Below are 27,845 nucleotides of genomic sequence, written 5' to 3' on the forward strand. Positions count from 1 at the left end.
GGTAGGGGCTAGGGCCGACCCACCGAGTAGCAGCACGAGGACGCTGCCGTGAAGGGGAAGAGGGAGCCGGCCGCGCGGGATCCCAATCTAACGCCAGGTAAGCCACGCACCACCCGCGCCCCACTCCCCCACCTCCCGCCGACGCTTAGGGCCAGGCCTGCGGAACCTAATGTCCCAGCCCGGGGACACCGAAACCGACGGGATGTGAGTGCAAAGGAGCGGTTGTGAGTGGAGAAACCATTTCTGTCCTCGCTCGTCTGAGTTCGCGGTGTGGGACGCTGGCGCCGGCCCCATTAGACAGTCACGCGCGCCCGGCTAGCGCGGGGAGGCCACGACGCGTGCATGCACTCCGCCAGGGTATCCCCGGCTCACGGGGGTTGCAGCTAGCATTTGAGGCCAAGGTCAACGAACTAATGGCTGTGACCAGCCCTGCCCCGTGTCCTGCGCCCATGGGGGAGCCTCCTTGCCAAGTGGACTGTGCCCCGGTCGCTACCAGGGCGCATCCAGTGGGAGTGGGATGACCCAGGCTGTCACCACCTGTGCGCCCAGATGGCCGTCAGGGAACTTGTGGAACGTAACGCTTACGCTATGCCGATTAGTGGCTGTTTGGCCGTAGACCGATACTTCACATCTGAACTCGTTTGCTCTCCTACGAAATGGAAATAATGCCCACTTCACTGGGTCACTGCTGCGTAAATGAGATAATGCACAAAGAGCCCATCCAGCGCCGTGCCTGGCACATAGCAAAGGCGCCATATGCCAGCGGTGGTAGAAGTGATTTGTCTCTGGGCAGTCCCCGACCACATCCTCCCACTTGCCTCTTCCAGGCTCTCTGTGTCTCCTAATTCTGTTTGATTAAAATCACCTTGCCAAGAAGGGCTGTTCAAGTTTCCAGGTGGAACGGTTATTTAACTTTTTCTGGGATCATTCATTGCGTTTTAGCCTTTTATCTGATGGGGGAATGAAGCCTTTAATTTATCAGTGGAGCTTGTTAGGAAGGAAGTTTTTGGAGCAGAGAGCCCTTCCCGGTTTTGAGGATCATAGCGGATGGCAGGTGCAGCCTGAGAGAGCGAGGTGGCACAACACTGGTCTGGGCCCTGCAGCTGGCACAGGGTGGTGCTCAGGTGTCTCCAGCAGTTGACCAGGAAACGCCTGGATGCCCGGAACTGGCGGGCAAAACACCAGGTAGTAGTGTACTTCAGCGTCACACTGGCAGCTGTGTGTTCTTGGCCAGGGCAATTAGCTTCAAAGTGGAACGTCAGCAGGAAGAGAACGGGGCTTTCACCCAGGGCCGGACATGACTGATGTGCTCTGGGTGTGGTTTTCAGCTGCAAGAGAGGAAAGGCAGCTAATTAGATGAGCTAATACTACCTGGAGATTTGGCTGACCCAGGTGGAGATGGAAAGAATCACAGCTTGGGGTAGGAAATTTTGTTTTGGTTTTGTTGCAGCCATCCTGACATAGGACAACAAGAAAAAAGAATTTTTTTTAAAAAAAATTTTCATGTAATGTGTACAGTGGACTTTGCTGGCCCAAAATGCATCCCTGAACTTTATCCTTATCCCTGAGTGAAGCCCAAGGATGCGATTAGGCTGAGGATGTGATTAAGAGCGTGAGGGGCGTTAGAGATAGGGTGAGAGTATTTGAGCATCATTGCTGGTAAGAAAATAAATGTTGAAAACACACTAGCCTATACATTTGGCTATGTCACTATATTCTCATGTCAAGTGGCCATGTCACAATGTAGTTTCATGGGTGCAGATGGAGCTTGGCAATTTTGTGGCCCGTGTGGAAGAGAGAGAAAGGACTAAACCGTCTCCTTTGGATAGACATCCCAGGCTTCTGTCAGCAAGTGGGGAAGAGGAGGAAGGTCTCCGGGGGGCAAAATGGGCTCCTAAAAGGGATCTGGACTCCCAAAGTTAATGGCTCAGCTCATCCAGAGTACCCCTGTGGAGTCCTTTCTGGGAGGGGAGAAATAAAACGCCATCAGCCTGGATCTTACTGGAAGTGATGCTCGGTCCAAGCCCGTTCCCGCTCTGACAGTCTTGCAGGGCGAGCCCAGCATTCCTATAACTGCTTCCCGCCCAGTTACTCAAATTGCCCACATCTTAGCTGGCCCCACCTGGGAAGAAGACCAGGATGAATTTGAACCTGACATGAGCCCAAGTTATCACCCACCGCTTCCCAGGACATGCTGCTGCTACTGCTGTGTCCATCTCGAGGACCTTTGCTACAGCCGTGGTTTTCTCCATTACCCACTTCGAATGCTGCCCCATCCCCCATTTTTTTTGGGGGGGTCATATCTAAGCTTTCTCTAAATGTCACACCCAATATTTTGCTGTGTTTGAAATACCTCTCAGCCCTTTTTCCCCTTGTCTGGTCTAATTGCCTCTTTCATCTCTGCTTACCTGAACTGGTTTAATTTCCTTGAAACATGTCTCCTTGCGCCTAGTCTGTTCCTCTTCTACTCAGTTCACTTGCGACTCTGATCCTTCCTTGGTTGGCTGGTTGTTTTTGACGTTGGTGCTCCTTATTTCCTGTAGACTGAGGTCCCAAGCTCCCTAATTTGGAAGGCGAGGCCTGTAGCAACCTAGCGTCAGCGTGTTTCCAGTGAAGTGCGTCATCCCGTCTTCCGGCTCCTGTCCACTCCAGTCAAATTGGGTTTCTCGCTGTCCCCAGCCATACTGTGCACCTACTTTTTATTTGCCACAGTCATCCTCTACTTTTCTGCGTGGTGAAATCCTGCTCATGTTTTGGGATTTCTGTCAATTCTGTCAATTTGGCCGTAGATTCTTTCCTGTAACCTTCCTCACCATTAGAAATGCAGTTCCTTCCCTTCTTTGGGTTCCAAAGTCCGCACATACTCCTTGGTCGTGACTTAACATGTTGAGTCATAATTACATACCCTTTCCCCTACCAGTCTGTAATCTTATGGAGAGACGACATCTCTAGAATTCTATAGGGCTTCCAGTTCTCTATTAGTGTTTCCCAACGTGTGTCTTAGAACACTAGTTCTGTTGGCTGTTCATAAACACCTCTCTAGAGCTTGTTGTGTTATAAATGCTGTTAGGAATAGTTCGCACATAGGTAGGTGCGGCTGTTGGTGTCCTGTGTTTCACAGATAAAATTGAGGAACTTGCTCAAGGTTCAAGCTAGTAAGTGGCAGAGCCACAGTCAACCCAGGCAGCCTTGTTCCGAAGTCCGCGTGCTTCCCTACCGCACCGCATCACCTCTCTGGTTAATAGGTATCATAGGATGAGAGTTTCAAGAAATGAAAGCACACCTTGCACTGGGCTGAACAAGGTGAACTAGGTAGGTCTTTGCTGCAGGGTGCAGAGCTGTCCCAGAGCTTTCCTAAGTGACTGCACATGGGCAGCTTCCAGGAGGATTGGGTTAACAGCACTCCTCACACCTTCTTGGCTGCCGAACTTATTTTTCCCATAGATTATCTTGCAGGGTAATGTCTGTAGAATAGAATTTGGAAAACATTACTTCAGATCAATGTTTCCAAATTCATACCACACTGTAAGTTTGTGAATTATTCAAATTTTAACCTGGATGGTTTTAATTGTAGAGGGGTATGACATATATTTATAATCACGTTCATGAATGACAGGTCACCAATATTTCCTTGTCTGGCCAACCTGAGGGGCTGCTTGCCTGGCCCTCTCCTCTCAGGGCCAGGGGAGTTGAGTTGGGAACCTCCCCTTCTCTGACACCTGCTCTGCAGAGCGTTGTGTGCCAGGGAAGGCAGGCAAGTGGGTACCAACATTTTATTGCTACTGGGCAGAAGTTGAGGCTGCGAATGGCGATGTGCTGACACTGTGGGAGAGGCTGAAGGGGCATCTCCGGGGGGATGCAGTCAGTAGGGGATAGAAAGCGGGCAGAGCTGGGCTGGCGGGGCATGGGGTCGTGGAGCTCCAGGTGGGTGGTGACTGCAGCGTCAGCTCAGCAGAGCATTCTTCTCTTGCCAGAGCGCTGCCCCTCAGGCCCACAGAGGCCCTGTCCTCCCTTACATCTCCCCTACCCACCTACCCAGCCTCATTGTGTTCCTTGAGGGGAAGGTGCCCAGCATTTGTTTCAGTTCATAGTTTTTAAAGGTGTGAAGCTGTTGGTTGGATCCCATTTTGTAGACGGGGGAGAATGTGTCATAGTTGGGTGGTTGGGAAGCGTGACTCTGGAGCACTTGGGCCGCTTTGGTCAGCTCTGGCCTCAGTGGAGATATTGTTGTGTAGAAGCTTTAGGGAGCTTCTTGCCCTGTCTCCCACTGTCTTTCATCCTCCCCCAGGACAGCCGTTTAAGCTCCAGCAGGGCGATGGTGAGTCTGAGCAACGGTGAGCTCAGCTAAGGCAGAGTGTCCCACAGAACTGTCTCTCTGAGCACGTAATCTGTGTGGGTGCCCTGGGATGCAGTGTCTGCTGTGCAGGGAGAGAGGTTTGCCTGGACCATCCACTTGCTTACCTATTTTCCCTTATTTGGCAGAGAAGCTAATTATGGCCAGACTCTTAGAGGGAGGGGTATGACGTGTTAACTGTCTGTACCCACCGCCCTACCGGAATGCCTGCCATAGGGTAGCTCTTTAATGCGTGTTTTGGACAAATGAATGATTAGTGGCGTACACCCTCGCTCCGTGGTAGCTATTGATGTGTTGGGACACAGAACTAGGATCCAAGCCCGTGTCCTGCATGCCTGCCGCCGAATGGCATCCCTGCAGCAGCAGGGACCTTGCGCCTGTCCAAGTCTGTTTGAATGGCTTGGTTGTGCTGTGTAGGGCGGGAGCTGGTGTCGGCCCCATCCTGCCCCAGGCACTCACTTGCCAGGCCCAGCAGGAGCTGCTGCAGGAGATGGAAAGGGAGCGGATCCGCTTCTCAGGAATGCCTGAGTCAGGCCCCTGTCTCCACGGTTTCTGTTCATGTGGACTTAGTTCTAGGGCCCTTCTGATCTCTGAGATGTTAAACTTCTGTTGAGGGGCAGTCCCTAGATAGAAAATGTTCCCGAGTGGGTGCAGAAAGAGATGACGGGACATCTGAGGTGGCTTGACCTCATAGCAGGCAAGTCTTCCATTTGGGGCCTCTTAGCTGAGGAGTTTTGGGGCCACCAGGTAGAGCCTGCATAGGGGGCTCGCCGCAGTGGTTCTCCCTCGTTCCCACTCGTGCCCTCGGCCCCCTGCCATTGTGGCTCCTGACTTTCGCCAGGAGGTCTCTAGTTTCCACCCTCCTGAGCCCATCCACAATTGAATAAGGAAGGCTTGTCCCCAGCCCCGGCATGCTCACTGCTGCTTCCCGGAGTCTCCTCAACCAGCCAGCATGTTTGAACCCTGACTAGATGGCAGGTACTGTGCAAGGCACGGGGGATCCAGTGATGGATGAGACACAGTCGCTTCCTTCAGAGAGCTCATGGTCTAGCTGAGGAGACAGACACATGTGACATGGAAACAGCACACCATATATAGCAAATGTTCTGCTGCATCGCAAAGAATGCGGGAAGCTAGAAAGGGGTGGAGAGAGGAGGGAAGGGGAGAATGACTCTGGAGACCGTAACAGTTTGCCACAGGGCTTAGGTAATGGCGAGTCTCTCTGAAGAGTCACCCTCTGCTAAAGCAATTACTTTTCATTTTTGTGCTTTTAGTAGCAAAATAATTTTTCTAAACTTCTGCATGGATCACCAAAGAACGAAAACAAAAGCATAGTGCCTGTGGTGAATTGGGAGCAGAGTGAGGATGGGGGGTGGGGGTCGGGTGCTCTCTGCCTGGCCGCATCTGTGTGCCTGCGCTTGTTTCAGAAGTGCGGCTTCTGCTGTCCTGAGGTGGTCATACACCCATTCAGGTTGCTGTTGAGCACCACTTTGCCTTGGAAGGGCCTGGAACCTACAGGCTTGTTATAGACAAATCTACAGGTGACCTTGTCATTCCTGCCTTGGACTCAAACTGGACAGCTAGGCTTTTCTTTTGGGGAAGTGATGCCTAAATATAATACAGGTAGGAAGGGGTGGATTCGAGTGCGGAATCATTTCCTTTTCCTAGCGTGGGATGAGTTGGTGACTTCCTGGAGCTGTGTGGTGTGTGAGCCTGTAAGGGAAGGTGCCACTAGAGTGGCCAGTGTCTCTGAAGGGGAAAGGCCTGTTCTGGGACTTGTCAGTGCAGAGAGCTCTGCTGGAAGAACTGTACTTTCTGGTCAGACCATGCCTGTAGTTCCCCAGGGAACCCAGGGAGCTCTGTGGGGCTCTCTGCAGGTGGCTAAGCGGACACCTGCTGGGAGAAGGTGAGAGGCCAGGCCAGTAGAGGTGAGTTCAGCTGCCCTGTCTGTAGGTGTGGCTGTTCCGATTCACCTGCGGCCCGGCCTCGTGCTCACAGCGCCGTGGACCCTAAGCACATCTTTTTCCGTGTATTGGCTTAGTTGATCCTCATGACAACCCCATGCGTTAGGTATTATTTTTACCCTCCTTGTGCTAATGAGGAAATTCAGGCACAGAGGTTCCCTGGGTAATTAGTGGTAGAGCTGGCATTCACATTGAGGCAGTCTGGCCTCCCAGAGAATGCACCTGAGGACTTTCTATACAGGGCACAGCAGCTTCATGAGAGAAGGATCCTCCAGTGTCTCACAACTGGGGATTCTTATGTGCGGCTTCTGCTGTAAGTGACCAGCTGGAGAACACTGTGTGTGTGTAGTTTGTCTTAAACACCCTCCTGATGCAGGCACGTGGAAGCTGGTGCCAGGGTGCTTTGCTGACCAGTAGAGACAGGTTACAAGACATGGAGTGTTCCTCAGAAAGCAGCTCCTGCCCGGCAGATGACTTCCAGCTGCCTCCACCTGTCACTCTGTGCTGGTCTCCCAGCGGGCAGCCCCTGCTTAGGGAGACATGGGGGACTCTGCAGTCAGGGCTGCACACCAACAGGGGAATGTGTTGGTCTTATTCCTCCTTCCCTGACTCAGTGCCCTCCTACCCATGATGCCCTCGGCTGTGTGCCCTTTACAGAAGGGGTGTGTTCTAGCTGGGTGCCTGACTGGCAAGGGAGGACTGTGAAGGGCTCCTCACAGGCAGGCAGCACCCGCGCCCAGGTCTCACGGACCGTGGGTCTCCCAATGTTAAGCGCTTCCCAGGTGGCTGCGCAGCACCAGCAGGTGCCCCCTCTCCAGGCCCTTGGCTTTGGCTGCCTTTTCCTGCTTCTTGGCTCTTTCCCTGCTCCCTCACTTTCATTAGAAGCTTCTCTTTTTGTGAGAAATTTATGAATAGGAGGAGGTTTGTGGTGGGAGAAGGCAGAGAATGGAAGAATTATTCTGGATTATCTGTGGGTTTTCATTAGCTGCTCTTTCTGTGCCTCATTACCAGGGATGAATAAGATTTGCTTCATAAAGGATCAGGATGCTTGTGCCATTTTGCAAGTAGAAGTTCAGGAGTTTTTCTCAGAATCAAACATTAAGCTAGAAAAACAAATCCAACATAAAACCCTGAAGCAAAAAAAGGAATCCAACAGAAAATGCCATTCTGTTCAAACTTATGGCCTGCAGGAAAAATTTCAAAAATATTCCTTCAAAGGACCAAGCAGCAGGCCTCCCGTTTAAGCGCTGCAACTGTTATAGGATGTCTCTCTCTCACATAGCGCTTTGAAACATTACCCTTCTCATCCTGCATGATCAAATGCCTTCTCTTGCTGCCTCTCATTCTGCGGTCCTGAATAGGGTGGCTATTGTTCTCCAGCAGGGCATGCTTTCACTGCCACATCATTCTGGCAAAGTATTGACACAAACCAGCATTATTCCTGGATCTGCCTTTCTCTTTGGTCCCCTTTCTTCTGGGCCTAAAGAGATCACATCCAGGAAGGCAGTCGGGTTTTGTAGGTTGGGGCGGACTCTGGGTGCCTCCTAGTGGGCTTTTTGGCCATGAAGGGACTGCTCTGTTCTGCCCCCCACGGTGCGTGGGTAGAGACTCGCCGTGGTCATGAGGCAGGGGGTGGACTTCCAGAGGTCTCTTGGCTCAAATGCACTCCGGAGAACTTTTGTTTCCAAAGTCAATTTATTGAATATTAAGTCATAAAGCCAGTGATATAATTTTAATGAAAAATATCCTGTATCACTCAAGACTTAAAAGAACAAAAATACCCCTTAGAAACACTGCTTTGAAAAATAATCACATTAACTTTACACACAACAAGTCCTTTCTTAAGCTTTATTTAAGAAATCGAGTACTATATAGTTCAATATATATAAGACACATCCAGTATTGTGTTCCTGATAGCAAGTGCATAGATTTTGTTAAGATATCATTTTCACTCAATAGAAACGTTTCATGGTCACATGAAGATAATATTCCCAGTGATTTGCCCAAGCATGAGAGAACAGAACACAGCAAAAATAGTGAACTACAACAGAGATGAAAAACAACAACAGCAAATTAGCAGAACAGTCGATTCCTGATAAGTGAATAAGCTGATTGTTTGGTCACAATGTTTTATTCACTTATCAGGAACGATTCACAGTACATTTATGTTCACTGTGTGTCCTAGCCTGCCAGCTAAGAGTCCGAGCCCATCGGGTGCGTGCAACTGCTGTGGGCTGGGCAGCGTGTGTGGCTTCCATCAGCAAGGCGGATGTTGATGGTGCTGCAGTATCCCAAGGTGGTCGTTGCATGGCACACGGATTCACCTTGCTCACACTGCAGCGGGGTCATACCGACTCAAAACTATGGGTATGAATTTAAGCAGGGACCAACTTGATAGTCATAAGTGCTTAAAGGAACTAGCATTTTCATCCCCTCCTTTGGAGAATTATTTGTTGCTTTAGAAAAGCAACAAAAACTGGCTTTGTCTTTGTCTTCCTTTGCTTAGCATGAGTATTTTGTCTTGTGCCAAAATGGTGGATCTATGTACTTATAGATTTGAAAAATAAACACTTGCACCTTGGAAATAATTTAATCACCCCCCCATACCTCCCAACATCCCCTCCCACCTCCCTAATAAAAAGAATTCACACCCTTAGCCATCCTTTCCCACTACATAGGCAGTGTGTTTTCAGAGGAGACTGCCGAAGGCTATGAGGAGACTGAAAGCAGAAGTGGTGGCAGGAAGTGAGCTCCATCCATGCAGGCTGGAGCTGGTGGCATCACCATCACTGAGGCGGCCAGCCCCGGGGAGGGAGCCTCCCTTCCTCCACCTCGCCAGGCCCCTCTGTTGTTGAGCAGACTAGAAAATACAATCTCGGGCCAGAGGGGCTGCTGCAACGAGAGGGTGAAGAGCCTGAGCACCTACTGGGAGAGATTTCACTGGCACCCAGAGGAAGGCTGCCAGGTGCTGGGTGGCCTGAGTCAGAGCTTGTGCGTCTGAAAATACTGGAAGGAGAGATAAGACAGAGGGAGCAAACATCGACGGAATCTTGTAAGAGCACTTTAAGAGCAATCAGATTCCTGAGCAGAGGCAGAACAGGGCCTGCGGCTTCAGTCTTTGAGGGCAGAGAAGGAACAGTTTTTGATAACTGGCCTTAGGGTGACAGTGGGGACGAGACTTAGGTTCATCCAGGAGGGAGTGTGTGGATGTGTATGGCATTATTAGCTTTTGTTTGGAAAAGGACAGTAAACTATGAAGACGACTTGAGTGTGAGAAACTTTACCTCCCCCTGCCTCCACCGGACTGAGGACAGCTTCCATTTGAGCCCTTGGAAATACTTCTTTTCTCTTCCGTTAGTGTTAATAATTAAAGCTGCTCCTGGATTCAATTAGCTTGTAGAAATAAATAATTTAAATGACTTTTCTATACATATCTTTTGACTGATGGCAACAAATAGACTTAAGTTTAACCCTTTTCACCGGCTAAGTTTATTTTTCTTCCCTGGAGAACTCACCTCTTTTAGAAAGGTGATTAGTGTCTAAGAAGAGTAGGACTGTAATGATGTGGGTTTGGCCTCGTGGGTGTAGAGAGGAAACCCCAGCAGCAGTTTGGAATGTATGTTAAGAACTGTGTGGATAGACTCATGAGGGCGGGGAGAGAAGGGGAAATTAACCTGTGTGGTCAAAAGACCGTAAAACACCTTGGCAAATCCAACCCCGAAGGCAGTTACTGAGGTGAACTGTAGGAAAAAAGTGTATAAATCTTGGAAGCAGGAGTTCACGTGGGCGGTTGTACATAAATCAAAGGTGGCTGGTGTGCAGTTTCCTCTTTACCAAATCAGATATTCACTTAAGTGGAATCGACTGTATCTTTTTACACAACATAGAGAAAAAAACAGATACGTGAAACAGTGAGGTGTGCAGATGTATCACCAACACATAATGACTACCAACAATACAACACGCAGAGAGAGAAACAAGTATTAGGAAAATGGTTTAATATTGGAGACAGAAGCAAAAAACTGCATCACACAATAACATACATTACAAAAATAAGTTTGACTGTTTCAACTACACGGTTATGTTCACAATGAGGACAGAAGAATCAGAAAAAACTTTGATCTAAACAGCAAAAAAGCAAACCCTAAAGTTTTAACTAATACATTTATCCACTTAAAGTGACTGAGTACTTCTAAATCTAATTACCTTATTGTGTAACTGCACAATACAGAATAAAAAGTGAAACTTACCGCTGTTATTTTAAGACAAAATTCTAATGCTAGGTATAAGCAAAGGGAAAAAAGAAATCAAGCCAAAGTTTTTAATTCTCAAAAGAAAAGCAACTTTCTTTCTATCAACCCGAAATCAAACTTGAAATCAGTCATTGTCAGGGGCCCACCAGAGCAAGCCACAAAAATTTCCATTTTTTTTTTAATCTCCAGTATAAAAAGTTCCACTGGTACAAAATGCGTAAGTACAATCAGTTGTAGAAATAGGAAAGCCTGCGTATGTTTTTTTTGGCTCAAATTCCATCAAACAACAAAATCCAAATGCATCAATAAAACAAACAATACTCAAATGGTCTTACAGTTTCCACTAGGTTGCATTAACTTTGGCTTTTCTCAGACGATATTTAAAAACTATTTTGTAATTCTAAACAAAATGATTATTAATCTACAAACATCAATTCTCACAGCACAAAAAAACATACATTTTTTGTATGACATTATTCAAAAAGGTAATGAAACTACAGGTTTTTTTAAAATTTTATTTTTTTTTAATTAGCACTTAAGATAATAAAAACAAACAGTAAAATGATTCCAGAGTAGCACAAGCCAACTATAACCCCTATGGTGAAAGAAAGATGAACTCGTTACGCCTTTGAGGACTGCCATTGTATCACAATTCTCTAATTTAGATTAAAAATGACTATTCTCTACACTTGATTAAAAAAAGCGGTTTCCCTGTGTGTGTTTTCTTCTGGCACAGGCCCTTTGCACCCTTGCAGCTTTTTCCTTTTGATAGTAAAAGATAAAGTGGATAGAAGGACAGTTTGTCTCTGTGAAAGGTTTGTTTTTTGGAGAAGGGCAAAAAAGGACTTTCCCACTTATGTCCTCTCTTTTGGTGACTTGTGAAGAAGGAACACTCGACTCAGAGGGCCCGTCCTGAGCCTCCTGTCCCCTGCTCAGTGTTTCCTCTGGGGGAGATGCATGCAGGTGGGTTGAGAGGGAAATGGGGAGGGGAGTCTGCTTCAGGAAAGAAATCAGAATTGTTTTTCATTGAGATTTAGGTAATTGATAAAGAGTTTCAGGATGAAATGGTCTTAGAAATTCAAGTGGCGGGCTCTTGTGTTTCCATGTATGTGTCGAGACACACCGTGTTCTCGGAGAGAGACAGGTGCAATAACGGTTGTTATTAAGCTGATTGCTGCAGGAAGTACAAAATAGCCCTCAGAGGATGAAGGAAGGCCCCAGCAGTAGTAAACACATGTGAGGATAATACAAATCATGTCACTGTAAGTGCATGTGCTATAAGAAGGAAACGTTTGTGTTGCTTTTTGTTTTTTGCATCAGTAGAGGCTAGTCCTTTCCATCCCAGGGCTATCCCATCCACACACACTGATCCTAACAGGGTGCTGAGCGGGGAAGGGGAGCTGAGGCCAAGAAGCTTCCAGGGCATGCCGAAGAGGAAGGCTGGAGCTTGTACTGGGGCTGTAGGTGTGACATTAGGATTTGTCAAGACAGCAAGGTACCTGTTCATAAAAAGTCGTATGGCACTTTAAAAAGTGGCAGCAGGAACTGGTGCTAGGTATTGGAACTGGTGCTAGGTATTTGGTCAGTACATTGTGATAAAGAACTGAGCTTTACTTGGATGGTCAGTCCCCTTTAAATGTGTTCAATTAAAAAAAGGGCTATGGGCTTCTAACTCCAGACACCTGGTATATTCAGAGGTACCTACTGGGGTTGGAGATGCCCCATCCTAATGGCTGATTAGAAATATTATTTAGGAGTATTTAAGAAACAGAAACAAAACCCCTCAAAAGACTGTCCTGCCACAAAGTCGTTTTACTGCAAGGTATATGAAAATATTCTAGACTAGGACATAGCACTAAAAAGCATACAGGATTGTTAGGTGCTGAATCTACCTCTGTTTTCCCTCAGGCTTTATCCAATTACTCGTTAAAACGGAAGAAGGAATTCTAGTAGCACATTAGGAATTCTGTTCCCCAAAATGAGAAATAATCAAAAGTAGTGTAGGATTTTTTCCCTTTAGATTGGCCTCGTGGAATTGTTTTCTTATGGATCTTAACCAAAGAACAAAGTAGTCAAACCGAAACAACTTAGAGGATAGATGCAGGGGAAAAAAATCCAAATTGGAAACACCCCAAAACAAACTCAAATCGTGACGGTATAAAAAGTTATCAACATTCCAGATAGCTCTGGGTAGAAAGGGTTAAAAGTTCAAAACTTTCTCACCTTAGAGGTTTCCATAGATTATGAAGAAAATACATGGTGAGGTTGCCTTCACAGCACTGATGTGCGGAGTGGTTAAAAAAGTGGGACATGGGCACTTATACAATGTCTTACAAAAAACATCAGAGAGAAATAACAAACAATAACAATTTCAGGCAACAAGACCACAGGATAGCAAGTTAACAAACTTTTTAACCTTTTTTTGTTTTTTGTTTTTTTAAATATTAGGGATTTATACAAAACACATAATAAAATACCCATGTTATCAAATTACTTCTCACAAGAAACACACTGAAGCTCTAGGAAGGAAGTACCTTTGGAATTTGGCACTATATATTTTCACTTTTTTTCTTTAAAAGAAAAAAACAGATCACATTTTGCTGAACACAAACACATCTAAATAGTCCACAATTAAAAAAAATGACATCAATGCTTCACAAGCCAACACAAAACTTATTCTGGAATAGGTTTTTTTTTTTCCCCTCACATGAAATTTTTTTTAAGCAAACAACTTTTTTTTTTGAAATTCTTTTTTTTTTTTGTATTAAGTAAACCAATTCTAAACTTGTCTTATCAACAAAGAACATTAAGACTCATGATGAAACCACAACTTAATTCACAGAAGCACCAACATAACACAGTTTACAGTAACCTTTCTCCTGTACATTGAAACAGTATAAAATATAGGTAATTTCATGTGCATTAAACCATGGATTGTCTAACTGTGAGTTCAGCAAAAGGTGACACAAATAGGTAGCATTTGCCCCAAAACAGGGTAAATATTTTTCTTATACTAATCTACAAAAAGTGGTTCTATATATATATCTTAATGAGAAAGTGAGCCACCTAAAATGGCCTTATCAAAAAACTTTACACTGCCTGAAAAATGTAAAAACTATTACAGACCTCTAGAGACTTAAAATCAGACAGTTTTTTTCTCAAACTGTTTTTGGAAGTAGTCTGTTAGAAACCAACATTCTGTGTCCCTGGACACATATTGCTATTGTTACCAGTGACCGGGAAGAATGCCAATCCCTGTATAATACTTTCAAGTCTGTTTTAGGAAAAGAAAAAAAAAGAAAGAAACGTTTTTGCCACAGGTTTTTTTTCTATAATGAATTTGTCTAATAATAAATTTCAGTCTTGCATGAATGCAGCAATGTTTTTCACATTGACTTCCCAGAATTCATAGCTAGATGAGGTCACATGCAAATTTCAAAGGTCAAACTAGATCAAAGGTCAGTAGGAGAACCAAATATGATGTGAGGTCAGAAAGACATCAGAAACAATGACGGGACGATGAAACTTTTTTTTGAGACGCCACAGGGACATGCTAGGCAAACGATGAACTAACGGGCATGAAGATGTCTAGGGAAAAAACAAGGAAGAGTAAAAAGTTACACAGAATCTATGCAGCAGCAACAAAATCACTTTTAAGGGTGCAGGAGAAAAACTAATGCAAATCTTAGGTCATTAGGGAGTCTCCGAGCCATTCACATAATTTGCATTTCTTACACTCTTTATCCACAGCACAATGAAACCCCAAGAGAATCCATCTGGAGAGAGTGAAAGGGGATGGATTCCGGGTGTTTTGGGGTGAGGGACAGGGGGAGAGGGTCCAGTTTCAACAAATGTGACATACGGGGAAAGTCAGACGACTGAACTGTAAACTAGATAATGGAAGTTACAAACAAAATCATCAGACAGATACAAACAACGAGAGGATAAAGCATGAACTTTAGGTCTAGGGTTCAACGGTGAAAAAAAGCCCATTCCTAGAACAATTCCTCTAGAGACTACTTCAGAAGGTTCTAGCTAGACAGAGAACTGCTCTTTAGGTACCCAATAAGTTAACAATAGGCAATAAATAACTTCCATTATTTCTGAGGCAGTAAAAATTTTGTATAAAAATAGAAATGCTTTTTTACAAATAAAATTTACAGGCCTGTGGCTTTCTTTTTTATTTATGTATTTATGTATTTATTATTATTAAATTTATCTTTCAAGAAACATCAAGTATTTTCACTCATTTTTATTTTTAAACCCTGTAGCTTTAAGAAACAGATCTCTAAATCTTTTTGTACATTAATCCTTTCTAAAAACTAAAATAAAACAATAACAAAATAGACAACCAGTGTAATCATTTGACCAATAAATGTCATGTTTCTTTGAACCCTAAAATAAAATCCTACTTAGTAAAACAAGCCGATGTAGTGGAAAGACGTGTGGTTGGAGTAAGTGCTTCTCCTGGCTTCTCCCTCTCCTAGGCCACCACGTTAACCTCTAAGCACTGGGCCCTCCCTCCGGGGGCGGGCGCCGGGCAAGGAGGGGTGAATTCTCCAGGCAGTGCTCTCGGGGCACCAGTGGTTTCAGAGTTAGAATTGCACATTAGCGTTTGTTTGCCTTTTAAATTCTCAAGATGCCATTTATTTGTGTATATGCTTCTCTTTAAAAAAGCAAAAATGAAAAAAAATTAAAAAAAAGGTAAAAGGAGATTCAAATTGCAAAACAAAGGAGAATACAGTGGCACAACTGGAGAAGGAATTTACTCAATAGAAACAAGGTAGCCCAAGTTTTAATTATGGCAAACTGGGTAGGGGAAGTGGGTGGGGGACATGGAGGCCTTATTGTAAAAATAACCGTCTCTCTTGGTAAAAGTTGGCAATGTGGTCCTCCTCTGCCTTCCCTGTTGAGACAGGCTGGCTCGTGGGACTTACCCTAAGAAAGCTAAAATGAGAGCAGGGAGCCTCTGGGGTTAGGATCAGTAAGGTTTGCTGTCGTTTTTGGAACGCTTCAGCTGCACCTTCAAGCGTTTCATGCCGATCTGAAAGCCATTCATAGCCTGGATAGCAGCTTGTGCAGAGACTGGATTGTCGTAGCTAACAAAACCTGGAAAATACCGAGACAGGGAGTCAGGCTGGAGAGGCAGCCCAGCAGAAACCAGAAAAGGGGGCCGGGGCTCTGGGGAGGGCTGGAGAGCCAGCATGAGGCGCCAGCCCCACGGGCCCAGCACAGCTCCGCCGAACTGATGGTGAGTCCACCGTGAGTGGCTGATGGAACGTGCCCACTGAGCAGCTGTGGAGCAGCTGGCTGGACTGGAACTGTGGCATCATGGAGCACACACCCCTCCCCAGAACACGGAAACCTCAGTTGTTTGGCTGAATTCAGTTCCACTTATTGAACTCGCTCAAATCATTGTGTTTCAAGTCCTTTAGTATCTCTCCAAAAGAACCCCAGGTCCATATATGCTACTCATACAAGCAGTGGTATAAATATTTAAGGGCTGTGGGGGCCCCTAGGGGCTCACGTGTCCCAGCCAGGTGAGGCCAACAGGCAGGCTTGGGAAGGGAGGGGCTGGAGAACAGCAGATACTGCCAAGTCCCGGCCTCTCACTCCAGCTCTCCATCGTCCGTCACACAGAGCCTACACCTGTTTGGCTGGAGGATGGGTCAATTAGCGAATAAACCCTAGAATAACTCATACTTGATTTTTACCCACTTGGAGTTATTACCAAGGAGACTAGGGAAGTGCTGGGCCTTTCTCCTTATCTCACTTGCCATTTCCAAAGCTCCAGTAAATTCAGCAGAAAGGAAATTGCTCCCTGGCATCTCCCAGAGTCTCGGGGATACCCAGTCAACGGCTTAGAGCTTAATCATCTGAAGAGAAGTCCCCATTTCTTACTCTGTAGCAACAACCACCACCAAAAACAGCAGGGAGGGCAAGCTTTTGAAAAAGAACTGCAAAGACCCAGTGACAAGAGGATCTCGGTCCCAGAGTCTGTTCCAGCCCCGGGGGAGGCGGCAGCAGAGGTACGGCAAGGCTGTAAAGGGTGCTGATGCAAGTGGTGACAGGAAGCTATTGTTCTGATTTACATTTAGGTCTAAACGTCAGCTGTTCAGAAGGTTCTATGCTGAGCACCTCTATCCATCTGCTATTAAAGAGAAAATTCCTTTACAAACTAGAGGAGGAAGAAGAGGACATGACTTTTCTGCACAGTTCTCAGCTGATAAAAATGGGCATGTGGCATAACACTGAGCAGCTTTTCAGAGGCAGGCTGGATTGCAAAGTGGCTGTTTAAATTTTTATTAAGTCTCATTCCCAATAAATGTGATCTGGGATCCAAGAGTTTTGCTCTGACTTTCCTTTCCCTCTGGGTACTTTACCAAAGAACAGCAAGATAGTTACAGAATGGAAGTGGACAAAGGTGAGATGGATAACAAACCCTGGCCAAGAACTAGGAAGGAACAGGGCACCACCTTATGACTGGCAGCCCTAAGAAATGCGGCTGGCTCACCGAGCAACCTGGGTGCTATAGCATTTCACAAAAATGGAAACCAGTCCATCATGCTCAAGAATCATCTGCTGACACTAACAGCTATGGTTTACGTCAGTATGAGCACATGGTTAAGGAGGTTGTAGGCTGATAAACAATCTGTTTGCAAGGAAGTAAATATTTTCTCAAATCAAATCATGAAGCAGAATTCCCTTCCAAATAAACCTAGAATATTGTTTAGCTGTGAAAAACACAAAAGTCTGCCTCAAAGCCTTGTAAACCGTGTAGGGAAGCCTCCCTAAAGTAGGCTCCTGCTCAAACACACCCCCCCCATAATGATTTGATTTGCATATCCCTCTCTACTGAACTGTCACAGAGGGGTTTATACAGTTGCCACAGCAGCAGCCTAATGGGTTCCGGCTGACAGCCTTGCCGCTAGGGTAGCGTGGTGACTGTAAGTGGCTGACATGCGGTGTCCTTTAACGGTGCCTTCAGACCTTCCTGGGTGATAGCACAAATTAGACCTTATGATAATAGAGTTTTAGAAGCCAAAACATTCTCTTTGAACTGGTTCCTCATTGCCAGCCAGTGTTAAGTTTGAGAACCACCCTCCCTTTGCTATTTTCCTTTATAGCACACAATTCTGTGTGTTTCCTCCAGCCCTACCTAACTAACTGGGTTTTATGCTGTTACTATTTCCCATCGGCATGAATTATTAAATTGCAGGAGTGATTAAAGTGAATATTCTAACTCAAACTGGGCCCTGAGCTTGCCAAGTAATATATACTCTGAACATCCTGGCCTGTAAACTGCTTTGGGGGCCAATAGGGTTTGAAAAATGAAGGAAGGAATATATTTAATGAATGCTGTTGTCCTGGTGTAAAACATCCGTCCACTCTGCGAGCATCCCTTACTCCCTAAGGGAGCGAAAAACACCACAGGAGGCAGAGTCCAGACTGCTTGAGGAAAGGGGCATGGCAGCTCAGGCTCTGATAACAGCTGCACACCTCTGGACTTCACATTCATTCCCACAGCCCCCGCCCCAGCCCCTGGACTCCACATCCATTCCACTCCCCAACTGTGGCCCTTCAGATCCCGTCATGCAGCGCGCTACGTAACCGTGAGATCTGTCAACCGCTTATCCCGGGCACGTGGAGCTGCGATCACGCAGCAGCCTGAACACATGGGTGTGTTGGTGCTGATGAATGGCTGGCTGGCTGTGAAAATGTCTTTGTGTGTGTGTTACATCAAGGCCAATAAGCCCCCAATATGGTGTTGCCCACCACCATGGTGTCTGAATTGCACTAAACCCAGAGGGGTAAGGAATTAGTGGGAAAGATTAGCTAAATGTGGTTTGATTCCTTAACAGTATAGTATAGAAGATTACCTAATGTATGGGCATCGACTTTAATTTCCCAGAGCCTTTCTTTCTTTGCCCAAATCTGCTCACAAGGATCCAGAAAATCAGAGCCCACCACTACGTGGGGAACGCCCTATCCTGACTGAAATTGTCTCACATTTTCCTTCCCATGACTCTTCACTTGGGAACCTACTGCAATATTCTAGCTTAGTTTCTTTTGCATACCAAAGCACTTGCTCAGATTGGTCTGTTTGTCAATGAAGACTTTAGCAGAGATAACATTTCCAAAAGGCATGAACATCTGCAGAATGTCCTGGTCTCCAAATTCCTGTGGAAGGTGGTAAATAAAGAGGTTTGCCCCCTCTGGACCTAAGGAGGAAAAAAAAAGTCAGAGTAAGGTATCCCTTGAGTCTTAGTTTCCAAAGTCCCTTCTTAGGAATACTTTAACAACAGGTAGGCTAAGCATTTAGCTTTCTTTCCTACAAAGAACAAACAAACAGATGGATAAATGTCAAGTGCTGGAGTGCCTTTCAGGAAAGCAATCATCCTTCAGATTTTCCTGATTTCCAGAGATGCTGGCTACGAATGGCTTCCTTTTCACTGACAGTCTTCTGTGAGTCACAGGTACTACTGCCCCTTGGCATGCATTTCAGTCACCTCTTCATGGGGATGAAGGTGACAGTGGGCAGAATGGGGGCAGGTAATCTTGGCATGGGTTTTTCCTGGGTGGCCAGATTTTCTCAGGTACAGACAGACTCTGAGAAGAAAAAAAGGGTGGTGCTCTGTGCATTCTAAGCAAATTGTAACAATTTAGAATGGATGTAGCAGTAATGCTGCTCAGATTTCTCTATCATTTGCCTAGTTATCCAGCCAGTTTTGATTTGCCAAATCTCTTAACACACAGTCTAATAATCATCTTTATTAGAAATGACTGGCAATGAGTCAAGACAAGGAAAGAAGGTAGCCTGAGTCTCACGACTTTGAGAGGAATGACTCCCCTGGGCGTTAGCCTTGGAGATGAGTGCAGTCGATGTAGAAGCTAGGCAAAGACCAAGGAAGCCAAGCTCTGCCTGTCCACCTGTCCTTTCCCAGTAAACACAGGCAGCAAGGGCAGCATGGAGATCTTGGCCCCGCTGGCTGGAGAGGTGAGTGCTCCTAAGCTCCCCTCGCTTTTCCTCTCCTGACTCTCCCCCACCCATATGAGCACCATTTGAAAGTTAAAAGCAGCACAAAATGGGATAAATATGAGCTGAGGGACATGAGGGCTGACTGTTTCTTGGGCATTCCAGGCATGGAGTCTTCCAAGGAGGGGCGCTCACAGAACTGGTGGGGCGACTTCTGCAGTGGGTCGGGAATCCTCAACTGGCCTTCGCAGGAGAGGAACGGGCCTGCCTGCCCAACTAGGCAACCCCAGGGGATAGCTGCACTGGGGTCCCTAAATGTGGGAAGGGTGTCTGTGTGTGGCATGAAGAAAACTAAAATGGGGATAAAAAGAATTTTGTAAAAATGTCAGACCAAGCTTCTTCCCCTGCCTCCACAAGATACATCACAAGAAAGTATCCTAATGATTGGGACTTTTCACAAAACTTCTTGAGGCAAACTATGGAAGCCACAGAAATGAAGTATTCCTTTCTCATTTAAAAGTGTGTCTTCATGACTACTCTAACTTTCCATACTGCTTCCATTTCCTTGGACATACCCATATTCTAGAGCATGGGAAGGAGTCTATTTTAAAGGGACACGATTGTAGGGGGGGCCTTAGGTCCCCAGATGTTTTCTGGTTTTAAGAGAATCAAAATTTAACATGAAAAGATGCAAAACCCAAATACTGGAAAGGGATGGTCTGAGTGCTGCCGTGTGTGCACATCCTCGGTGATACGTTTGCTGGTCAGATTTGGTGCTACCAGCTTTCACGTTCCTACTGCACAAAAGATCCAAATGCATGAATGAGGGTTATTGAGCCCCAGTTGGAACTGTGAAGTACGCCTCACCTCCTGAAGCCGGGGAGAAAATAAGAGTTTCAGTGCACATGACAGATGACTGGGTATGCCTGAGTAATCCTGGCTTTTAGAACGTTGCTCGTGCTGAATGTGTCTGTGCCCAACAAAGAGGCCAGTAAACACACACAAGTAGGTTTTGTCCTTTTGCTTCTGATCTTCCCAAGAAAAAATGTCAGCAGCATCTCTTGAAACAGATCCCCCAATTTTTCCATCACCAAGAAACAGTTTGGTTTCGTATATGCCCTGAGTTAATCTTAAAATGGGAAAAAAAATTTCATATGGAAAACCTCCCTTGTATGCAACTAAGGTGGCTGAGATGAAGAGGAAAACATAAAACACCTTTTTTAAAAACGGGATTCTACCTGTGTGTCATCGCTCTTCCTTTAGAAGTGGGAAACACCTGTTCACAAGTCACCCCTTCATCAGATTTCTCCCGGTGCACGTTACTGTCACTTGTTAGATTCTCTGTTACACTCACTACTGGTCCTGGTTGTTGGGGTGTTCATGTTTTATCTTTCTCACAGGGCACTTGGTCTGGCATAAAGCACTGGGGACGTTTGTAGGAACAAAGCTGTACGAGTACACCAGCGTCCCCATTCCTCACGGGACTCGCCTCCTGCAGGTAATGGACAGAGGCGGGCCGTCAGAGGCTCACTTCCTGTCTGGGGGAAAACACACCAGGTCTTGCAACCTCGGACAGAACTGTGGAGTAGAAAATCTGGAATTCATCATTGTTACTGTTTTTTTGCTCTGCCTGACATCATTTGCTTTTAAATTTATGTTTTACTTAAAGTAATATGAAGATGGTTTAAATTTCTTGAGCACGTATTAACTGGGAGAGAAGGGCATCAGAAGAGAGGTATGAGAAGGTGGGAGATGATTCCAAAGAAACACTGAACAAATCAAAAACCCGAAAGCATGCTACTGAAAACGCACACACTTAAATCAGAGGTGGACAGTGGTTATTTTGGGCAATTTTACCTTAATCTCAGAAGGGGAATTACTGCGCTAAGCAGTAACCCCTAAAACTCAAGGCGAGAAAGTTGAGGGCATTGAGCTCAGGTGAAACCTCGGAAACATGTTGTTTCAGGGCCCAGACTTTATCCCTAAACCGCTCCATAGTTTACTGGAAGGTCCTGCTCTGTAACGGAGAGGTGGCCACCATGTGGGGAACTGGCCTTCTGGCCTCTGTGTGAGGATATCATCGTCCTACAGGGTCCTGCTCTCTGCCTTCATTTGTCACCATGGTACTCAGACCACAGACAAAGGAACACACACAGGCCTTTCCTGGGGAAGACAAGTGATGTTTATGATGTAGGGGCTCTTTCACAAGCCTGGGGAACCACAGCTGTCTGAACACCTGTGCATGTTTCAAAAGCCTATAATAATAGTCACAGCTAAGAGTAAAGACAAAGTTGACATAATGAAAAGTAACTTGGACTTTCATATATTTTTCATTTTAAAAGTGATCTCCATGTTATTCATACAAATAAAAAACCTTTTCTTTCCTTTTTCAAAAAAAAAAAATGTAAGTACCTTTTAAGCTGTGTTCTCTTAAAACCCACTTCAGACAAAGCAGTTTGGAACTATGGGGTGAGGATAAAAGAGAAGGGAAAGAAACTTAAAAAAATCTCCCTTAGTGCTTCTCTATTCTGGCTTTTTATTCCATATCTAACCAAGTCAGAAAAAAAAAAATCATTTAGCAGATTTTGCTCTAAAGGAGCTTCAATTAAGGAAGAAGGAATCAAAAGGAAGAATGACCAACGATCCTATTTGGTCTTACTCATGAACCATTTCATAATTAGCTTTAATTTATTCTTAGCATTAACTTCCTGGAGTTTATTTTGCTTTACTGGCAGAGAAGCAAGGCAATCGATCACTTGCTTGCTTTCCCTGAAGACCCCCAATTAAACAAAGACCAAGGCAATCCTAACCGTGCACTTTATCATTCACCTGAAAACCATCACCTACTGAGAGGCAGTCACACACTCACAGGATGTGTGGACTCGAAAACCCTGGCAAACATAGGACAGAGAGTGTTTCACCCTACAGAAGCCAGTGGCCATCCATCCCCTTCCACCAACAAGTAGTTTCTGTGTCGGGAAAAGGTGATGGTCTGTGCTGACTTGGGAAAGGGAAGTCGCTGGGAATTTTTTATAGGCAGCAAATATTAAGTAGTTGATGGGAAATTAATAGTTTATAGAACTTAATTATGGGAGGGGGGTGAGCAGTGAGAGGATATTTGGGGATTGCAAAAAAGGTGGTCAACTTTCCTGGACTTAGATCTGCAGAAATGCCATAACCCTTCAGAAGATGTAGCTGGGGGAAAAAATTAACACCATTTATCTACAAAGCCAGACTGGTATATAAATATACAATGGACAAGAACTTCATCTAAAGAGATGAATGAAAAATTAAATTAGAAGGTAACTATAAGACCAAGTGAGAAAGACTGAAATAGGATTTTGCTGTTGTTTGAGAGAGAGGGGTCTGTGTTCCCTGACTGGAGTGCAGTGGCTAGTCACAGGCATGACCATGGCTCACTGCAGCCTCAGCTCCTGGGCTCGAGCGATCTTCCCATCTCAACCTCCCAAGTAGCTAGGACTACAGGTGTATGCCACCATGCCCAGCTTTCAGGTTTTTTTGTTAAACACGAATAACACATACAACAGCTGCTTTCTATTATGACATGGGTTCAGTTTGATACCTTCTAACCGTGCTCTAGAGGCCAGTGCTGCCAGTTGGGCTAGGCCCTGCCTGGGGCCAAGGCGGCACCTACCTTCCTTCTGGCTGCCCGCAGCGCTCTGCTGCTGCAGCAGGCTCTGGCTGTACAGAGTGGGCAGCGCGGCGGCTGCGTACTGCTGAATTCCTGAGTAGGCCTGGGTGAGGGCGTCCATGGTGCCAGCCGTGCCATTCGTCAAGCCTGTGGCGCCAAGTCCTCCATTCAGAGCCGCCATACCTGAGAGCATTTGAGCAACTTTACAAAAAACCCAACAATAGAGAAGAGAAACAGCACTTATTCATTAGTGCTTTCCAAAGGAAGTTAGAGAATCATTTGACACAATACAACAGCAAGTACATGCAGCTAGCACACAATTACACCGACAGGAAACTAAAAATAAAACCATGAAGAAATAAATCATGACAATGGGGGAAAATGACCTAAGCCATGAGAACCCTCACTCCCTAGGCCAGTGATCCAAATGCACTGTGGCACGAGTGAGACGAGACAGCTCAATGCCATGCAGCGTGCTACTGGCAAGTACCGTTGTTATCTTTTGGAAGTAAAAGCCTTTTGCTTCTGGGAGCTTAGGAGCATGTTAAAAAAAAACCTTAGTAGCAGAGGCCTGTAAAATATATACACTGAAATCCATTTATTTGGCTTTTTAAGGAACTATGGGATGGCTTGCAGGGCTGAGGAGGAAAGGATGAAATAAAACTTTTTTCCTTTAGGCCGTGTGATGAGGAGATGGAGAGGACAAGTTCTGTACTCTCGGAACCAGTGGACCTGCAGTTCCAGGAGTTACAGTGTGGGAAAACGGGCTTTCTAAACAGCTGAATGATGATGCCAGGGACTACGACCTTAGGAGTCAGTAGCCTGGCTGATGAAGAATTGAGGCACAGAAGAAATGTGGACCTTTCCCACAGTTGCAGAGAGCTGAAGCTACTCATTCAGTATCAAAGTGGTTCAGTTTTCAGCAGCAAATAGTTATTCTGTGCGTGCACCCATGCCCAAGTGGCGACGGGGGTTTCGGCCACTGAAAGAGCTCCAGGTCATGTTTTTCAGTCAGCCGGAGACAGGCGTGTCTACAGGCTGGACCTTGGCTATCACCTGAGGGGAACGGGATGGTGGCCAGTAGACTCGATTTCTCCCCTTGTATCCTGGCTGCTCTTTGGCTCTACTGGGGTTGCTGACTGTCACATTTTCCCTGAATACTGAGTCAAAGCCAGCAACGCTTTATAGAGTGCTAACTTTCATATCAACTCAGGAAATGGAGGAGGGGACATCACAATTGCCTCTGGGTCCCTTTATGATCACAATTCTTTAAGAAAAGATCTGTTTCTGAGAAGAACTTACTGAAAACATTCATGAAAATCTCAGTGAAAGTAGGGCTATAGATTGGATATACGAAAACAGCAAGAATGGCTAACTGAAAAAATAGGTAAGGAGTCTAATGACGATGGAGGACAGCTAAGGTAAGGCTGCCTGGAAACACCAGGGAGTCCGGCAGCAGAGTGACCTCCACACGCCCAGCATGCTGCTGCCCTAACGGAGCAGGTGGGGAATGTTCTCTTTACTCCACTTGTGCTTCTATTTGGCCAACTTCGCCTCTTCAATTAAAAGGACACGTGTAAGATATGAATTAGGCCATGGCTTAACAGTGGAGGACTGTCATTGTGCCTCACCTCGGGTATTCCTGTGCTGCTCAGAACAGACACCGAGCAGGGGTGGCGAGGTGAGTGTGAATGGCGTGAGAATGGAGGAGCAGCCTCCCGAGTGCAGGCTCAGCTCAGAGGTGTTGCCAGCTGAGGCCCTGCTGTGTCTACTTTTGTTTCTTATTATGAAGGGGTCTATCTATTAAGAAAATCATTGAGATTTTCATTAATGTTTTCATTGGGTCATGCAAGTAAAAGCTGTCCAAAGAGCTTGGATGCAGACTGTGCTAATTACTCTAAATGATCCCTCGGACACCAGCAAATCACAGCCACCTCCCTGCCACTGTGCTTGCCCTCTGTCCCTGTTACTGTGGCCACCAGAGGACTGGAGAGTCATTTCTGTCTTCCTCCAGTGGTCTTATTTCATCCTCATCTCCCACTATTTATTTGTGTGATGCAAAGGAACTTCCGTGTTTTTGAGGTAGGTGAGAGGGGTAACTCGGGAAGGGCCGGACGCCGCTGATAAATTCTGTTGGTCTCACTTTGGCCAGGCTGTTAACAGGTGCTGTGGATTATAGATGATCGAGCTCTGGGCACAGTCCTTTAGAAACGCAGATGCCTGTGTGGAGGAAATTCTGGCAGGAGAAGAGTGGCGACTCGCCGCTCTGCTTGGATCTCAAGGCATGAGGTTCTGGGAGTGACTTGCAGCCTGCGAAGCCACGCGGGCCTTGCTGCCAGACGCGGACGGGCTGAAGACAGCAGCTCCTCTCTGATGGACACCTCCAGGTTCCCATGGAGGGGTGGGGAGCATTGCACCGCCATGATGCCTTGTCTGCTGAGGGTGGGAGTTTTCAGGCCCTGTCATGTGAGACTCACAGGGGCTCCTTCCTGTGATTTGCAGCCTCCATGACTTGGCTTCTCCAGAGCGCCAGATACACACGAGGCATTTTATGGCAGTGGTCACTGGGACCCAACTCCCTTCTCTGTACACAGCTGGTTTTTAATTTCCAGGTCAGAAAAATTATCCAACTCTCTCTTTTGCCAAAAATGTTTTTCTCTTACAGGGCAGAAGCAGAATGCAGCTCCTGCTCTTGAAATACCGGATGGATGTTTCAGAGGGTATTGTGAGGCTTGGAGCTCCAGCCAGTGACGTTCCAGCCATATCCTTCTTTCCTGGCTCCACTTCACAAAGGCTGGCTGTGTCTCTGGACTACACCTCAGAGCTAATCTGCTTTCCGGAAGGGTCGTTTTTACTTCTGCTGGTGCTGTGCATGTAGGAGACAGCTGTGGCCGGCCCTGTTTTCCTGGGGAAGGTGGGGGGTGGCAGAGGCGGTACCATGAGCAAGGGATGCAGATGCTCAAGGGGGACGAGTCAGGGGACACGGGGAGGGTTTGGCCTATTCAGCCAGGGGCTCGCCTCCTCCATGGTATAAACATCCATGTGAACAAAAAAGTTCTAATAAGTACCAGCACACTGAGAATATTTTAAACTACAACTATCATGGAAAATCTGGGAGGGTGGGTCCTAGGTCCCGGGTGGAAAAGTAGCTGAAAACATGGTAGGATTTGAAGAACAATCAGAGGCAGCATTCCACCTCTGAGAACAGTTCCTGTGAGTCACCTGATGTTATTCTAGGTTAATTCTATCACAGACAGTGTTTGTCAACCCGGCTGTGGGTACTTGATTTCCTCTAAAAGCTCTGGATGACAGAAGCAGAGCTGTGAAGAAAGTTACGTTGAATAAAATGCTTCCACTTAAAAGAATAGGGCTTTTCCTTGAAATGGCCCAATGGATCAGCCGTTTCCTCTCATTTATTATTATCATCTCCATTCCCATGCATGCTATTTAGACGAGGAAGGCTGGAAGCAAGTGACAGGTGTGGCAGTGCTCGGCAGGGAGGCCTCTGCACCTGGCCCTTCGGGAGGGCCGGCATGCAGCCTGACAACTGAGTGCCTTCTGCCTCATTCCTCTCCAGAGGCCCTCAGTCTACGGTAGAGACCCAGGAGCTGGGAGATGCTGAATTTGTTAACATGGCACAGAAGGACTAACCCATAAACATGAGCATGAATGTTTTTTGTTGGGGGGACTAAGGAGATGACACTGAAAAGGAGAATCACAAGCCAAGTGCCACAGCAGACCACACTGACTGCAAGCTGCCCTGCTAGGCTTTATCCCAAATCAAAGAAAAAGGGAGAAGGTCTTAATATTCTCACAGATTTGTAACCACTTCACTGGGGTAAGTTTTCCTCTGTATAGATGACGGATTATCCTTCTAAGCTACAAGTTGATAAATGAGAAGCTAAATATAAAATCTCTAGAACTAGGGTAGATGAAGATGTCTCTATGTACACTGGGTGTCACTTATATACCTGCCTGTGTTATTAAGGGCACACACATTGTGTGGGGCTGTGGAAACTATAAATACTAGGAATACAGATTAAAACAGTAATTTCACAATGCAAGTAGTGCCAAGCCACAAAAATATGCCCGGAGCATCTTCTCACGGAAAATATTTTCATAGACGCTTTTCACCAGGCATCTGCAGCTGGTTTTCTTAAAACAATCATAATTTTAAGCACTATATGGTAAGCCATTTGGAAACCATTCGAATTATGCAATAAAACAAGGAAAAATAAAGATGCCACTTGACATACACTGAAACACATAAAATCAGATACAGACTCTTGGGTGGAAAAAGTATGTTCTTCACCTTAGTTCAGATGTTAATATATAAAACATGCTCAGGGAACCCTGAAAAAATCCAGAGGTGAACACTCTGATGGTGAATCACATGTGTTCCTTCTTCTGATCTTGATGATTCTTACATTTTTAGGGTATTGTACTGTTTTTTAGCCCTTTGATTCATTAATGTATAAGGGAATAAAAAGGACATCCAACTCAAAACAGTATAATTTAGCTACTTGTCTACTGACCCAAAACTTCATTTTTTGGGAGAGGTGTTGGGCTCTTGAGCAGGAAAGAGGGTAAAACGTAGGCTCTGGTGAGTCATCTACCTGCTTTCTGGCTGGCTGCTGCATCAGTG

The 27,845-nt window shown here is 45.9% G+C and overlaps 1 protein-coding gene and 1 long non-coding RNA gene across 2 annotated transcripts in view; one reads left to right on the forward strand and one right to left on the reverse strand.

Annotated features, from left to right (window-relative positions):
* On the forward strand, positions 1-27,706 carry LOC105535705. The gene is made up of 3 exons (XR_001005484.1): positions 1-97; positions 20,949-21,046; positions 25,353-27,706. It is a non-coding gene; the product is annotated as an uncharacterized LOC105535705 (long non-coding RNA).
* CELF2 (CUGBP, Elav-like family member 2) overlaps positions 8,152-27,845 on the reverse strand; it is a 124,619-nt gene continuing 104,925 nt past the window's right edge. The window contains exons 9-11 of the mRNA XM_011974900.1: positions 23,204-23,401; positions 18,650-18,793; positions 8,152-15,680 (exon numbers count right to left, since the gene is read on the reverse strand). Of these exons, the coding sequence (XP_011830290.1) occupies positions 15,553-15,680; positions 18,650-18,793; positions 23,204-23,401 (470 nt within the window). The 3' untranslated portion in view covers positions 8,152-15,552. The remainder of the gene's footprint in view (positions 15,681-18,649; positions 18,794-23,203; positions 23,402-27,845) is intronic.

Source organism: Mandrillus leucophaeus, unplaced genomic scaffold (genome assembly GCF_000951045.1).
Source record: "Mandrillus leucophaeus isolate KB7577 unplaced genomic scaffold, Mleu.le_1.0 Scaffold15, whole genome shotgun sequence".
Classification (NCBI taxonomy): domain Eukaryota; kingdom Metazoa; phylum Chordata; class Mammalia; order Primates; family Cercopithecidae; genus Mandrillus; species Mandrillus leucophaeus.